General features: G+C 43.8%; 1 protein-coding gene across 1 annotated transcript in view; it reads left to right on the top strand.

Moving 5' to 3' along the window:
* Positions 1-17,421, top strand: part of itpr3 (inositol 1,4,5-trisphosphate receptor, type 3) — a 191,920-nt gene that overhangs the window by 134,788 nt on the left and 39,711 nt on the right. Inside the window, exons 31-49 of the mRNA XM_019887755.1 lie at positions 418-618; positions 689-804; positions 868-1,003; positions 1,211-1,336; positions 1,405-1,530; positions 1,613-1,733; positions 2,820-3,150; positions 3,256-3,364; positions 3,437-3,530; positions 6,045-6,220; positions 6,330-6,489; positions 6,554-6,759; positions 6,844-7,044; positions 7,113-7,223; positions 7,300-7,395; positions 7,609-7,710; positions 9,200-9,283; positions 9,360-9,470; positions 15,823-16,015. Coding sequence (XP_019743314.1) covers positions 418-618; positions 689-804; positions 868-1,003; positions 1,211-1,336; positions 1,405-1,530; positions 1,613-1,733; positions 2,820-3,150; positions 3,256-3,364; positions 3,437-3,530; positions 6,045-6,220; positions 6,330-6,489; positions 6,554-6,759; positions 6,844-7,044; positions 7,113-7,223; positions 7,300-7,395; positions 7,609-7,710; positions 9,200-9,283; positions 9,360-9,470; positions 15,823-16,015 — 2,800 coding nt within the window. The remainder of the gene's footprint in view (positions 1-417; positions 619-688; positions 805-867; positions 1,004-1,210; positions 1,337-1,404; positions 1,531-1,612; positions 1,734-2,819; positions 3,151-3,255; positions 3,365-3,436; positions 3,531-6,044; positions 6,221-6,329; positions 6,490-6,553; positions 6,760-6,843; positions 7,045-7,112; positions 7,224-7,299; positions 7,396-7,608; positions 7,711-9,199; positions 9,284-9,359; positions 9,471-15,822; positions 16,016-17,421) is intronic.

Genomic DNA, 17,421 nt, shown 5'->3' with positions numbered 1-17,421 from the left:
ATATATATATATATATACACACACACACACACACACACACACACACACACATATATATATATTTTTTTTTTTTCCGGGAATTTTCAGGAAAGTCCACTTTCATCTCTGAACTTAGCAACTCTAGTTCTGTAACTAGCCACATTTCCAATCCCTCTAGTCCGGTGAATGTGTTTTGAAAAAACATCTCGACCCTTTTGGTGGTTATATTGGAAAATCATGGACCCTTGGAGACTCCCTTCAAAGCAGATATTGAAAATTGTTTACACAGTAACCCCCTGCTTGACATTGGTCATAATACACCAATTTTTTTGATGTCAGTCATGATGTTGGGCTTTTGTAGTTAATTTAGCTTCTGCGTTCAAACTGGCTGCCTAAATTTGAGATGTGCAATCTGTGACTCGCTCCGTTTCTGTGCAGCTGCTGGAGGCGGAGACTGTGCAGCACATCTTCAACAACAACTACCAGCTATGCACAGAGATATCGGAAAGTGTCCTGCAGCACTTCATCCACTGCTTGGCCACACATGGACGCCATGTTCACTACCTCAGCTTCCTGCACACCATCATCAAAGCCGAGGGCAAGTACGTCAAGAAGTGCCAGGACATGGTCATGACTGAGGTGAGGGTCCAGCTGAGGGTGTTTCGGCGTGGACATGGCCTCTTATGTGACCAAGAGTGTGTCTCTGCAGCTGACCAATGCCGGTGAGGATGTAGTTGTCTTCTACAACGACAAGGCATCTTTCAATGTCATGCTGGAGCTGATGGCCGAGAGCAGGGAGGGCATTGGTGAAAACAGCCCGCTCAGGTAAATACAGCAGCAGCATCATGTGGAAAAAGGTCATGTATAAGATGGCACTGTGGTGTACAGGTACCACATCTCACTGGTGGAATTGCTGGCGGCGTGTGCAGAGGGCAAGAACGTCTACACGGAGATCAAGTGCACTTCGCTGCTGCCACTGGAGGACGTTGTCCGTGTGGTGACGCATGAGGACTGCATCACCGAGGTTGGCAGTATTTGAGTGTTTGTGTGTGCATGCTGGGAGATCACAGTATATGGTCGTAATTGCTGTAGCCTACGTATCTTTGTGAGAATGCTCGGCAGCATGGTAGCGCAGCGGAATGGTAAATGTGTGTCATAAACTTGTGGTTGGTTCGCATTCATACTTTACTGCTCTGTGGCTCTGCCGTTCGGCCATTTTGTCTACGTTCAGGTAAAAGTCGCTTACGTCAACTTCGTCAATCACTGCTACGTGGACACGGAAGTGGAGATGAAGGAGATTTACACGTCCAACCACATATGGAACCTCTTTGAGGACTTCACAGTGGACATGGCCCGAGTGAGCAGAAGAGTTTTGTTGTCTTACCATTGACCTGTGATTGCTAAAGCGGTGTGTGCTCCTCGCAGGTCTGCAACAAGCGAGACAAGCGACTTTCCGACCAAGTCTTGGAGAAGTATATAATCAACGTGGTCTTTGACACCATCAATGCCTTCTTTAGCTCGCCCTTCTCTGAGAACAGCACCTCGCTGCAGGTCAGCTCAAGCTTTGCCTCTGCAGTGGTGTGCTTTGTCTTGTCCTCGGCTTTGACTTTGCCACATCTCCTCTAATTGTTAGAGTCATCACACCATCGTTACACAGCTGCTGCAATCATCCGTTCGCCTGCTGGACTGTCCCTGGTTGCAGCAGCAGCACCGGAACCAGGTGGAGACCTGCATCAAGACCCTTGCGGTCACAGGTGACCCTTCGTTCAGGATGAGACATCTTGTTGCTCACTTTAATTTAGAACACTACTTTTGAGCAGAGGAAAAGGTTTTTATATGCGATGAAACTAGTATTGGAGAAATCTGATCTCTTTTGTTCTAGTTTGATTCAGCATTTTTTTTTTGAGCAGTTTGTTGCTGGAGCAGCCTGCTAAATGGGCGTGACACAAAAGGTCATGATGACATAGATCCAGTCAAAGACATGACATTTACATATAAAGGGTATTTATGATTCTCATTTCACTTTATCTCCTGATTTAATGTTATTATCATACTTTGGAATACAAGAAAAACATGAGAATAACTATTCATAAACTGCAGGCATTACGTTGCTGTTGAAAAAATAATTTCTTGATTATAATCATAATTTTAGTTGACCTGTTGACTATACCTCTCCACAATGACGATCAATCACCGATCACCTGTTTTGGCAATTAGGCTTGGAGAATAATGGAACATATGTACCAGCGTTCCTTATGTTATAGACAAAAACATTTAACTGTATTCATTATGGTTTATGAAAAAAAACAACATCACGTAATCAGATTACAGGTATAATTATTTAAAATGGTTATTATTTCACAGAATGGCAATTTCCACATGTACTTACATACACCATTGTTTAAAACCCTGAGAGTCCTTACAAGTGGACAAATTAAGAAAATTGTCATGTAGCTCTATGGGCCATCCGACTCCCCGTTTGCAGTAGTTCTGAGCAAATGGGTCCACAGTCAAAGGGAGGCAGAGGAGCTGGGTGTGATGTGTCCGCCAAACATTTTTAAAAGCATTATGGAAGAAAGGAGGAAGCAGTGAGAGGTGTTAATGATGTCATAATTGGTGTCACATGTCTCTTATGTCACCCATGTTATCAACAATGTAATTGGTGATGAGGTCACTGATTAACGTCAATGATGCCATCAATATTATCATTGATGTCATCGATGGTGTCATATTATTTATTATGTCGTTGATGTCACCGGTGATCTCACTGATGTCATATGATGCCATGCATGTTGTTATGTCATGAGAAAAATAAAAGTGGGATAATTGTCTCCTCCCAGCCAAGAGTCGCTCCATTGCTCTCCCTCTTGACCTGGAGGCTCAGATTAGCGCCATGTTGTCCACCAGCGCTCTTAACTCGCTGTCACGCTCCAGCACCAGCTACAAGTCGACAACGCGCTCCTCGCGGCCTATTGCCCCCAGCAACCCGTGGGACTACAAGAATATCATCGAGAAACTGCAGGATGTCATCAATACACTGGAGGAGCGCCTCAAACCACTTGTCAATGCAGAGCTCTCCGTCCTAGTTGACGTTCTCCATCAACCAGAGCTTCTCTTTCTGGAGGGAACAGATGCACGCCACCGCTGCGAGTCTGGCGGATTCATCTCCAAGTGAGAGGGATCATCTCATCGATTTGTGATGACTTTCGTAGCAAGTGTCAGGATCATTCATAAATTCATGTCCGTTTGTCTATGTGTGTTTGTGTTGGTAAACAGGCTGATCCAGCACACAAAGGCACTGATGTCCTCAGAGGAGAAATTATGCATCAAAGTTCTGAGAACCCTGCAGGAGATGTTGATCAGAACACTGGACTTTGATGAAAAGGTGACGAACACAGATTTCTTCTTGTCATGATTTATACAGAAATATTTACATTTTTCCTTTGTGGCTTTCTAGGGAATTTCACTGCGCAAGGTTCTACTGCAGAACTACTTGTTTCCTAACAGGAAGAACAACCCGAAGAATGACTTAGTGGAACTCGGAGCGGCAGGTCCCAAATGTTTATTCTGCGAAAAAACAAACACCAGATTTCCTCATTTGGTGGCTTTTTTTACTCAAGTTTAGCAAGTAACAATCGATTTGTACAGTTCAGCATTTATTTCTCAGTGTAATATTATTCAGAAAATGTTTAATGCTCAAATTTAGCTCTACAGATGCCACATACTGTGCAGGTACTGCTGTAAAGACGTCATGTGGTGACATCATAATAAAGGTTGTTAATAGTGCCGATGTTTACATGCAGCCACTCACCCTTTTAAAACCCGAATATTAAGGTTCTTAAAGGCCAGGTAGCCGGCGCTATTCGATTACTTCCCACGACAACTAAAAGTTGAGTTCATTATTTTATCAATATATTTGTCTCCATGTAAGCCTAAATCTTGATGTTTTTCTCTTAAATCTTGGTCGAATTATTCTTTGGAATAATTTTGTGGTATGCTCAATTCTGGTTTAGGGTCACGTATGATGTGTGGTATGAAGGAGTCAGACAGAGAGATTGCGAGAGAGTGACAACAGCATCATGTCGTGTGGTGGACTTGAACTTCAATTTATTTATTATTAGTTTACAAGTTGCACACGGTATGTTGTCTTTTGTCGATTTATTGAGTGTTTGTGTCGAATAAAAAAGATGCTTTCTCACCGAGGCCACTTTTATCCTGTTTAGCAGAAATCAAGACCTGGATAGCTCTGCATTTCGTTAATTTCATTGAAAAGAAAACAGAAGTGATGGTGTTTGGTCCCAGCGGCTCTTGTACTTCCCCATTCTGCTGACTTGGGCTCCTTGCCTCTTTATCTAAAGCCAACAGTCTCGAAATTGGGTCTTCAACTGGACAGTGATTTTAAATTGGACCGGCAAATTGGTGCTGTTGTCAAATCCAGCTTCTTTCATCTCAGTCAGCTGTCTCAAGTAAAGCCTCTCCTTTCTTAAGAGCAGATTAAAACAGTAATTCGTGTCTTTGCCACATCTCTGCTGGATGACTGGAACACACTTTACTTTGGAGTTAGCCAATCCTCCATTAAGCGTCTCCAGTTGATCCAGAATGCTGCTGCTCGCCTCTTGACTGGTACTCGTAAGAGGCAGCACATACAGTACTGTCACTCCTACTCTGGCATCCCTTCATTGGATCCTTATCCATTTTAGAGCTCTCTTTAAAGATTCTATTATTTGTTTTCAAATCTTTGAATGGTGTCGCCCCACCTTACCTCTGTGTGCCCCTCTGACCCTCTGCCTGGTGCCTCAGATCTGCAGACCAGACACTATTAGAGGTACGTAGGACAAAGCGGAGGCTCAGAGAGGATCAAACCTTTTCTGTTGCTGGTAGCGCTTTCGAATCTCGCGCTGAACGTTAGTCAAGTGCGCTTGCTGTCCATTTTTAAAACTCATCTTAAAACTCCATTTTTTTTCTTTGGCTTTTGACTCATAATAAGACTTGATTTAAGTTTTACTGTTTTTGTGTTTTCTAGTGTCTTTGTTATTAATTTATTGTTTATTGTTATATTGATTAATTTTGCTCTACGTACAGCACGTTGTATACAGCGGTGGTTGTTCTAAAGTGCTTTATAAATACAGTTGAGTTGAGTAAATATTGATTGTTAATACGTGGGAAGGCTTTTTAGTTTTCATGGTGTTCCATAATGGAAGTGCAATACAAGGTTTGGTTATTGACCGGAGTACTGTAGATACACACAATATGCTCTTATTTGGGTTTTCAAAAACCTGGATTTCATCCCTGGTTTACCCCTTTTCCAACCCGAATATATGGTCATATAAATGTGAATTGGAATACCTCCATCCAAAAGGATATTGGTTTGTGTTCAGCAGATGCTCTTACTCTCTCGGTAAGGCATCTTGGTTTTTGTAGTGCAGTAAATTGTATGCTTTTATGCAGGCGTCATCGCCCTAACACCCCTAACTTTAATCCGTTGATTTCTCTTTCACATTATTTTCTGTCTACGGCGAAAAAGACGGTGTATTCAGACACACATATACATGCGTGCAACTCGCCCAAAATAAACAAGCAGACGTAAACAGTCATGGCGAAACCTTCTGAGACAGGAGGAAAATGGCTGCTTTATTCCTGTGGTGAGCGGCAAGAATAGAATGGATTTTATTGACAGGAGAGAGTAACAAGTAGAAATCATGTCTATTTGGATCAAGACGTTAATGTGTTGCCATTTAAATCGAGCAATATGCTCTTATTTGGGTTTTCAAAAACCTGGATGTTGTGTTGCCATTTAAATCGATTCATTCAAATGCGGCAGTAATTCTTTCCACTAACACATGCAAACTGATTATCCCAAATATTTCAGAACCCGGCATTTTGACCTTAACCCGAACATCACTGGCAACACTACTAGTTTGATTTGCAGTATGACACTCCCGCTAATGAATTCATCACTGTCTGAGGAAATCTGAAATTATCGTAGCAGGTTTTTTCATGGAAACTACGGATCAAAAGGTTTGAAATACAGTATGAAGCCATGACATGCTTTGCATGACCACCAGGCGCTGAGCAAGAGCGCGACTGGGCAGCGGTGGCAGCGGTTCAGTGTCGTCTGGATCGGGAAGGTGGGAGCAAACTTTTTACAGACCTGGTGATGTGCACCAAGAATGAGAAAATCTTCCAGGAGAGTATCCAGCTGGCCATTTGTCTGCTGGAGGGAGGAAACACAGAGATACAGGTCACTTGCGGCCACCTTGTAGACATGAACATCATGTGCTCATGTGGCTGAATCCGAGTCCAGACGTTTCATTTTTGAGAGGCCTTCTTCTGTTTTCTCAATCCTGTAGAACTCGTTCTACAAGCTGATGATGGGGGACAACAAGTCGGAAAAGTTCTTTAAAGTTCTTCACGACAGGATGAAAGAGGCACAGATGGACATCAAAGCCACCGTGTCGGTGAACGTCGGCGAGATGTCACACAAAGCCAACGAGAAGGACCTGGACAATGGTGAGGTCACCAGGAACACACTTCGTGAAGACGTCTTCTCAACACGCATGTTGTTCACTGAAAGGCTCTTCTTCACCACTTGGACTTCCTGCCACCGACGAACATTCCCAACTGGTCCAGGGCCAGGGCGGCAGCCCCTCTTCCCTGCAGGCTCATTCAACAGCGGAGCAGAAGGAGGTGGAAACAGAGATGGGCCCAGCCGTCCTCATCATGAAGCCCATCCTGAGGTTTCTACAGCTTCTTTGCGAGAACCATAACCAGGATCTTCAAGTGAGTGCTGGACCCATCTGGCCAACACTGGAATACACAAATTTTCTATTTCCTTTGAAATTCTCATTTGTCGTGCTCTTCCAGAATTTCCTGCGCTGCCAGAACAACAAAACCAACTACAACCTAGTGTGTGAGACACTGCAGTTCTTGGACATCATGTGTGGAAGCACCACAGGTGGCCTGGGCCTACTGGGCCTCTACATTAACGAGTCAAATGTTCACCTCATCACACAAACCCTGGAGACCCTCACAGAGTACTGCCAGGGCCCGTGTCAGGAGAACCAGGTAGGAAAACGTGCTTCTCCATCACACGAAGGTTCCGCGTAGGAGATTTTTGTGTCTGCTTGTTTCAGACGTGCATTGTGACACACGAATGCAATGGCATAGACATCATCACGGCGCTCATCCTCAATGACATCAGCCCGCTGTGCCGTTACCGGACAGACATGGTGCTGCAGCTTAAGGTGCGCTCCTCTCACATCATGTGATATTATGATGTTACACGGCATCATGTAATGTCGTTTCCTTCCCTGTGACCAGGACAACGCCTCTAAGCTGCTGCTGGCGCTCATGGAAAGTCGTCATGACAGTGAGAATGCAGAGAGAATCCTGTTCAACCTCCGCCCCCGAGAACTAGTAAGATCTCCTTTTGTTCAGTGTGTCAGTGAAGAGGCTCATCTACTGACAGTGTGCGCGTGTGTGTGCGTGCGTGCGTGCGTGCGTGCGTGCGTGCGTGCGTGTGTGTGTGTGTGTGTGCGTGTGTGTGTCTGTGCGTGCGCGTGTGTGCGTGTGTGCGCGTGTGTGTGTGTGTGTGTGTCTGTGCGTGCGCGTGTGTGCGCGTGTGTGCAGGTCGACGTGATTAAGAAGGCCTACCATCAGGAGACTGAGTGTGAGAGTGGGGAAGTGTCACCCCGTGAGGTGGGACACAACATCTATATACTAGCGCAGCAGGTGAGCCACTGTGCCATCGTCAGTGGCAGATAGGATCCCATAGCCAGTGTTGTCCAGACTAATGACCCCTCTCTTACCTTTGACTGCCATGCCTCCCACCTACCCATTGCAGAGTCAGGTGCAACTGGGATCAAGCTGACAAATAGTGTTTGTTAATTTCACACTACAAGACCATTAATTGTAACAGAAACTTGATATTTTAGCTGAGTATGAGTTTGTAAGAGTTTAGTATGAGACTAGTCTTTAAGTTTGTAGTGTCTTCATCGAGAGTGATAGTGACATCTATTGATATTAGGGGTTGAACCAACATGTCAACTTTACCACTCAGCAAATGTTATTGCGAGAGGTTGATTAATTGACAAGCATGTGTTACGGCAAGAACACGGACACCAGATTAACAGGGGGTCGAGTTGCGCAGCAAATTTGGAGCAGTGCCTCAAGCTTGTGCCAATATTTTATGAAAAATGAGACGAGAATATGAAAATGTGGCTCAGTAAAATATGCAAGTTGCTAACACAAGCTGACAAAGAGCCTCACTAATCACACCAGTCCTCAGCAAATTCACCAAACGCCCTCCTGCAATAGTGAAAAAACTGATTATCTACTGTCGAGGTCAAAAATATCTTATGTAAAAACGAACGGGTAATGTTGAATGAAACGAGCGATTCTTTCAACTGTCATCTCCCTCTTTGCACTCTGCCCATCCCCCCAAGTCAGTCATCTCGGCTCCGGCCTTCCTGTGTGGAGTTTGCATGTCCTCCCCGGGCCTGCGTGGGTTTTCTCCGGGTAATCCGGTTTCCTCCCAGATTCCAAAAACATGCATGGCAAGCTGATTGAACACTCTAATTGTCCCTCAGTGTGAGTGTGAGTTCGTCGATGTGCGCCCTGCGATGGGCTGGGAACCGCTTCAGGGTGTCCCCCGCCTACTGCCCAAAGACAGCTGGGATAGGCTCCAGCACCCCCCGCTAGCCTTGTGAGGATAAAGCGGATCAGAACATGCATGGATGGATGGATGGATGGATTTTTTTTGTACTGTAGCACTGCAGTCATGTTGTTAGAATTTTACAAGTTCTGACTGATTATGAGGCCATGACGGTATCTGAATTTTATTGGATAAATGAATTTGTGCACGCAATTAGATACTACAGAGAACAGTAGTGGGCGGGTGAGCAGGCTTGTTTTTGGAGGCTCCCACAAGTTGACAACTACAAAAAAATAAAATAAAATCAATGAGGTAATTGATTAGTTGATGTTGACTCAATTATCATCACTTCAGCGGCGACTACAAATATCTGAAGTTGGTCAATCCATGATTGGTATACTGATATTATTTTACAAATCTTTAGTTTTTTTTTTTGGTTTTTTAATTAATGTTGCCTGTTCTGTCCTGTGTTCTGCCTTTTGTAAGAAAGGTGATGTATAAATCAAGTATTGAATGAGATTATCATTTTGTTGGTGGTGAGCAACAATGTGTCATGTTTGTTTGCAGCTGGCCCGCCACAACAAGGTGTTGCAGAATCTTCTGAAGCCTCCAAAGAAGAGCAAAGAGGGCAAGGAAGGCATCTCCTCCATGGTCAACTAACTACCCCTTACATACTGTCAACATAGATCGACTTTGTTAAATAACTGATTATTTTTTGTTTTGCCAGTTAAACTTGAACAATCGGCCGCTGTCGCAAATGTTGAAGTCATCAATACCGACTGCCATTGTGGAACAAGACCCGCTGGAGTACTACGACATGCTCACTTCTCAAATAGAGGTACCCTTTATGCAAATTATAATGCAAATACTGATTCATGTACTACAACCTACCCACTTCTCTGATAGAGGTAGTTGTGATTCTATAGCTTTTCTCCTGTATCAGTTGTAATCATAATAATAATAATAATAATAACAATTTCAACAAAAACAATAAAGACCTAGCCGCAGTCACTGCTCGGGCCCGAACTGGAGCTGTGAAATCGATTAAAAGCTATTTTTATTAAATATGACCTCTGCAAAAGGCCCAAAATGAGGCAGAATATGAAAGGTAATTAAAAATCCGCAACTTCCTTTTGAGTTTGAGTAGGGCTCCAGAGACTTTTTTGAGGTCTTGGGCTGTTATACGTGCCTTCAACTTTTGGTAGGTCGTGGTAAAATGTTCACGAAGGGCTGTTTCTTTAAACATTTGTAGAGGACGCAACTAAATCATTTGTCTTTTTTAAACCACAAATGAATCAAGTTTCATATGTTTTCACAATTTGCATAGTTTTTCTTGGGAAATGGTGCGTCCTCACGGCAATAGCATTGGGCAAAATAAAAAGCATTGTTTTTCCTGATTGTCTTGAACATCTTCGGATGAAACACCCACAGTTTCAAGACAATTGGGTAAAAGTATTTTTTAACAATGTATATAAAAGGCCAAAAATGGGTCTATTATTGGTGTTACATTTTCATTGATCTTGGTCACATGTACAACCTGAGCTGCTTCTCTAAAAATTTGTAAACGGCGTTGTTGAGCCATTTAAAAAAAAAAAAAAAAAATTACACGATAAGCTAATTAAAGATTGATACTGTTGCTAGGCCTAATGTGTTTGCAAACTTTAAGTTTTCATACATGTTTAGCCCCTCAAAAATAAAATTTATATCTACAAACTTCATGTAACAACATCATGAAGACCCAAACACTCTTCCGAGCAAATATGACATAAATCTGGTTAATCCACTGGTAGAAAAACTTGAAGGAGTAAAACATATATTGCCTCCAGCCAGAAAGTGGTGCGACCACTACAATAAAAATAAGTTCGTCAATGTCTTCAGGCATCAAATGTGGCAAATATTGACAAGATATGATCATGTGGGTCAAGTTACAGGAGCTTTTGTAGTCAAGGCAATGCCGAATTTACAAGTAAATTCTAACGAGTGGACTGCCTGTTAGGTTTAGCATATTGCTCCAAGAGACTTTTTTGTTGGTCTTTGGTAGTTACATACAAACAAACAAACAAACAAACAAACAAACATATACCACCAATTTTTTTGTTGCTCTAGGTCAGTGATTCTCAAATAGTGAACTGGGGGGGCGCGAGGCTCCATCAAGGGGGGCGCGTTTGACCTCAGGGAACATGCTTTTTATTTTTTTTACTTTTTTACTGTCCTAAAATAACGTGCAGTTGCACCTCCACTACATTAGGGGGCAGTGGCGCTCTCATTGGCAGAGTTTTCGCAGGGAGCATTCTCAGGGAGGAAATATGACAAGGCGTATGTAGCGCTTGGCTTCAATGTGACTGCGGTGGCAGACGAGGAAAGATCGATGTGCTTACAGTGTCTAAAAATTTTGGTAGAGGACAGCATGAAGCTAACTAAATTAAGCGTCACTTAAAGACATTACACCCCAAATCACGCTGATAAGCTGCTTGATTTTTTTTCAGCAAAAACGTGCCGAATATTGCCAACAATCATGCCGCTTTGTGACTGCTACTTCAGTAAACTAAAATACAGGTCGCGGCTACACATTGAGCAGGACCGAGAGTGGCTGTGTCCTGCTTCAAACCTTGCTTCGAAAAGCTGTGTATTGCAAAACGTGCTCATTTGTAGCCATTAATCCAGACATCATCTTTGATTTAAAAAAAAAAAAAGAACAAATTCTTTTATATATTTTTGTTTTGCTGGTTAAATTTTTTTTAATATTGTGCTCCTGACATAATGTTGGTGATTAGTTTGAATGCATTATTAGTTATTAATTATTTGTAATTTTATTTTTCAGTATCGTATGGTTTGACATGGTCAGTCAAAAAATATTTATTGTTAAATTAAGGATTTAATGTTATTTTTGAATTTCAGATGCACTTTAAATCGTTTCTGTTCCAGTTACTAAAGCTATTCTTTGTTGTAAGTTGGTCCATAAAGTTGGTCCATATTTCTTTCTTTTTTTATTCTCTTATACGCTAATAAGGATACAGTGTTATGCAAAGGTGTACTTATAACAATTTTATAGACAAATGATACTATTTATGGTCGTGCGGGGGGCGCGAGATGTTTTCCTCTTCCTTGGGGGGGCATGACAGAAAATAATTGAGAACCACTGCTCTAGGTGAAACATAGAACCAGGGTTTATTTGTGAAAAAATTCTAGGGGCTGCAAAGAATAAGACTTATTTCCACTAGCCAGTAGGTGGCACTACCACTGTAATGAAAAATTAGTTCATAGAAGTCTTCAGGCCTTCACTCATCAAATGTTTGACATTTTGACGAGACGTGGGTCAAGTTACAGCAGCTTTTATAATCATGGCGATGATGAATGTTAATGTTTGTAAATTAAAATGGAGGACTTCCTGTTAGATTAAGCATATGGCTGCAAGAGACTTCTTTGTAGGTCTTGGGCGGATTCATACACCACAAAAGTTTTGTGAATCTGGGAGAAATTTAAAACCAGTTCTTAAAAAAATATATATTTGGGGCGCCTGTGAGGCTTTCTGAATAAATTGCCCAATAAACTAATAAAATATCGATGGTTTTTCCAGCCCTGATGTGAATGCATAGTTTCATGAGTTTTTGTGCATGTTTAGGCCCTGAAGGACAGCGTTGTTTACTGGGAGAAGTGAGCGTTGTTACCGCGACGTTTCATAAAAATTCACAAATTTGGGGTTTTTTATATTTTTTCTCAAATGCTAAAACAAAAGCCAATCCTCTCAACCAAATGACCAGTTGTCTCAACACATTTACCTTATCTGGCCATCATTTCCCAACACCATAAACAATGATGATGTGGATCCATCTGATGTACGGTAGTTGTTCAAGGGTGTTTAAGAAATTCTGGAAGACTTTCCACATCTTAATGAAGCCCTGCGTCAAGATGTGATAACATTAATAAAGTCTCATCCTTGTCTGTTTGCCGATGTGCCCTCTACAACTCATCTGCTTCACCATAACGGTGACAAAGAGAATTATCTGCCGCCTCTAGGGTTAACTTCAACAAGCACCATTGGTTACAGGAGTAGGTTGTATGCTGAAGAACGGCATTGCAGATCTCCTAGCTGGTAAATCTGATGGCTCAGACCGTTTTTGTACAGACTTCTGCAAAATGAACAGCATAACCAAGCCAGACTGTTATAGTCTTCCTCGAGTTGATGATTGTGTCGATCTTGTTGGGGATGCCAAATTAGTAACAAAGCTAGACCTTTTGAAAGGATATTGGTGTGCATAATGCACCTGCAACCTTCCAGCACTTGGTGAACGCTTTTCTTGCGGGATTGTCGGATTGTGAGAATTACCTGGATGACATTATGGTCTACTCCCAGTCATCGGAGGATCGTATCGAGCAACTTTACGCTGTGTCTGGCAGGCTGTGTGATGCAAACCTCACACTGAACTTGGCGAAGTGTGATGTTGGCCACGCCACCTAACTTATTTGGGCAAGGCATGGCCAGGTCAAACCTGTGCAAGTTCAAGTTGAGGCAGTTCTGTCTTTCTCAGCTCCTCTTTCTCAGCATGACCTCCACCAGTTTTTGGGGATGATGGGATATTTTTGGTCCAGCCATCCCACCAGCACCACATCATCTTCAAAAAGCAGAGATACAAAACTGAGGCCACCAAACCGGATGCCCTCGATGACATGGCTGCGCCTTTAAATTGTGTCCATAAAGGTTATGAACAGAATCGATGACAAAGGGCAGCCTTGGCGTAGTCCAACCCTCACTGAAAACGGATTCAACTTACTGGCAATGCGAACCAAACTCTGATATCGGTGATATAGGGACCAACCAGCCCGTATCATGGGGCTCGGCACACCATACCCCCGAAGGACCCCCAGCAGAACCCCCCGAGGGACACGGTCTAATGCAGTGGTGTCAAACATACGGCCCGCGGGCCGGAACCGGCCCCCAAGGAGATTTGATCCGGCCCGCGGGATGATTTAAAAGTGAAAAAAAAATGCATGAAAGACACAGAATGAATATTTTAAATAAAATGCAATTCGTGGATTATCCGCTAGGGGGCACACTGATTTGATCACAGTAAAAGACAACATTGTTTTGATCGGGGAAGAAAACAGCAGTCTCAGTCTGTCACCGAGATAGACCCAACGCAGCAAATGATATGAAAGCGCCAATCAATGCTTCTTGAGACCAAAACAAAGGAAAGATGATATTTTGGTGATTCATAGCACAGTTTGGTATAATGTTAATGGTCCGGCCCACTTGACATCTACCGAGTCCGTATGTGGCCCACAATGTGAAATGAGTTTGACACCCCTGGTCTAATGCCTTCTCCACGTCCACAAAGCACATGTAGAATGGTCGGGCAAACTCCCATGCACCCTTGACAACCCTGCCAAGGGTGTAGAGCTGGTCCACTGTTCCACGGCCAGGACGAAAACCACACTGCACCTCCTGAATCTGAGACTCGACTTCCCAACAGACCCTCTTCTCCTGCACCTCCGGATAAGCCTTACCCGGGGAGGCTGAGGAGTGTGATCCCTCTGTAGTCGGAAAACACCCTCTGGTCCCCCTTCTTACAAAGAGGGACCATCACCCTAGTCTGCCAATCCAGATGCACTCTCCCTGATGACTATGCGATGCTGCAGAGGCATGTCTACCAGGACCGCCCACCAATATTCAGAGCCTTGAGGAACTTCGGACGGATCTCATCCACCCCCCGGGGCTTTGCCACTGAGGAGCTTTTTAACCACCCCAGTGACTAAAACCCCAGAGATAGGAGAGCCCAACTCAGAATACCCAGACTCTACTTCCTCTAAGGAAGTCATGTTGGTGGAGTTGAGCAGGTCTTCGAAGTATTCTGCCCACTGACTGACAATGTCCCGACTTGAGGTCAGCAGTGTCCCATCTCTACTATACAGTGTTAATAGTGCACTGCTTCTTCTTCCAAAGATGTCGGATGGTGGACCAGAATTTCCTTGAAGCCGTCCGGAAGTCAGCTTGCACGGCCTCACCGAACTTCACCCACGACTGCATTTTTGCCTCAACGACTGCTGAAACTGCATTCCACTTGGCCAGCCCGTATCCCTCAGCTGCCTCCAAAGTCCCACAGGCTATAAAGGACTTTTTCTTGACAGCATCCCTTACTGCCGGTGTCCACCAGCGGGTTTGGGGATGCCGTTACGACAGGCACCAAGCACCTTACGGCCACAACTCCGATTGGCCGCCTCAACAATAGAGGTGCGAAACATGGTCCACTGGAACTCAATGTCCCCGGAGGGTTGAAGCTTCTTCTGATGGGGGATTCCGTCAGACACTCCCAGCAAACCCTCACAATACGTTTGGGTTTGCCAGGTCGAACTGGTATCTTCCCCCACCATCGGAGCCAACTCACCACCCGGCGGTGAGCAGTTGACAGCTCCACCCCTCTCTTCACCTGAATGTCCAAAACAACCGCCACCGCAAATCAGATGATACGACCACAAAATCAGTCGTCGAAACTCGGCCATGGATGTCCTGGTGCCAAGTCCACATATGGACACTCTTATGTTTGAACATCTGGCAGAGAAGTCCAATAACAGAACACAACTCAGGTCCTGATCGGGGGAGCTGTTCCCCCCAATCACGCATCAATTCCTACTAAAACAATAGCTGAGCTCGCAGTGGTCGCTGCTCAGGGCCTCATGATATTAATCATTATCATAATTCCTCCAAAAACAATAGGAATATTGCAGCGGTTGCTGCTAGGGCCCGAATAATAATAATTTCCACAAAAACAATCGGGACTTTGCAGCAAAATTCTTTCAGATCACGAGCAGCTTTGTGGAACCGCATTTTCGGATCTGATCTGTGTGCTTTTGAATGATGGATGATGCAGTGATAAACAAACCATTGTGCGCTTTCGAGAGGTAGTGTTGGGGGCATAGTTTTCGCTGAACATAAAAATAATGCCACTTTAGTAGTGGCACTGCAAAAAATTATTCATAAACACCAAAATGTCAAAATATGTATCTTACTTCACACAGTGATTGGATGCTCCCTAAATTTGGATGCAACGTGTGGGCACGTCCCTGATCTATTCTTTTGCCACTCCATCTCTCAATGCGGGAGATTAATTAGTTGGGCCCTGTTTTTTTTTTTTTTTTTTTTTTTTTTTTTATTACCGCTTTCTCACAAAAAGCGTGTGCATGTGTGTGTGCAGATTGTGCGAGAGGATCGCAGCATGGAGCAGATCGTGTTTCCAGTCCATCCCATATGTGAATTTCTGACCGAGGAATCTAAGTTACGTGTGTTCAACACGACGGAGCAGGATGAGCAGGGCTCCAAGGTGACACACTTCTTCGAGCAGACGTCCTTCCTGCATGGAGAGATGGAGTGGCAAAAGAAGCTGCGGAGTGAGTCTCAGGGGCCATCGGTGACTTAATTCAGAATCTCACACACCCTTATGAAATTTTCTCACGACTGAAGTTTTTTCAAAGACACTGTTGAATTGCTCTCATAATCATGATCCAAATGCTTCCAGCTTGACGGCTGAGACGCTCTCATGTCACCACCGAAACACACGCTTCCATTTGCCCTAGCTGCTAAAAACTAACTTTACTAAAGCACTCTCACACACAACTAAAACACTCTCACGTGTACTACTGAGTGCTCGAACAAACAACTGAATATTTATTAGCTCACAAATAATATTGGTTTGCTCTGACATGTACTACAAAAAAATTATTCACTTACACACACGACTGAAACACTCATATTCTGAAAAGATCTCACACGCCCTACTGAAGAGCTCTCACATGCAGTACGAAATGCTTTCAGATGCTATTTAAACACACACAACTGGAACTTATCTCTCAAAACCACAAAATATGCTTGAGCCACATTGGTCCCCAACCCCCAGGCTTTGGACCGGTACCGTTCCATGGGTCATTTGGTGCCAGGCCACACAGAAAGACGAAATGACTTACATTACTTCAGTTTTATTCATTTCAGAATCTGAAAGATGTTTTATTTTGAAAAATTACCGGATTCTCTGTGACATCCATCTACAGCAGGGGTGCCCAACCAGTCCACCTCGACCGCGACTGATCCCAAGTCGGTCACGAGATGCGTTGGGGGGAGATTTTTTGTTTTTGTTTTTGTTTTGTTTTTCAATGACATGACATGACAGGAAGTCATTGTTGCTATAGCAGTACACATATTTACTTATATCTTTAATTATAAAACCTTATACAGTAATTAACATTCATCAGCATTGTCTTGATGCGGATGTGACAGTGTAGCCTCCATTCGCCTCAAGAGAGCTGCTGGCCAGCTATCCCATGGCAATTAAGGAGAAGCCCAACCACCCGCTCTCTCTATATATATATCTATATATATATCCTCGTCTCACCCCTCGGGTGGTGTCCGTCCCCCATTCAGCTCGGGTCCTCTACCAGAGGCCAGGAAGCTTGAGGGTTCTGCGCAGTATCCTTGCTGTTCCCAGCACTGCACATTTCTGGACTGAGATGTCCGATGTTGTTCCGGGATCTGTTGCAACGACTCATCTAGTTTGGGGGTCACTGCCCCGAGTGCTCCGACTACCAGCTCCGACCACCACAGGCACGACTGTCACCTTTACCTTCCAGGCTCTCTCCAGCTCCTCTCTGAGCCCTTGGTATTTATCGAGTTTCTCGTGTTCCTTCTTTCTGATGTTTCCATCACTTGGGACCGCTAGATCCACTACAACGGCTTTCCTCTGCCCTTTATCTATGATCAGGATATCCGGTTGGTTCGCCATAACCATCTTGTCAGTCTGGAT

Source organism: Hippocampus comes, unplaced genomic scaffold, assembly GCF_001891065.2.
Source record: "Hippocampus comes isolate QL1 unplaced genomic scaffold, H_comes_QL1_v1.1 scaffold245, whole genome shotgun sequence".
NCBI lineage: Eukaryota > Metazoa > Chordata > Actinopteri > Syngnathiformes > Syngnathidae > Hippocampus > Hippocampus comes.
The sequence above is the reverse complement of the archived record's forward strand: the minus strand, read 5'-3'. Positions and strand labels throughout refer to the sequence as shown.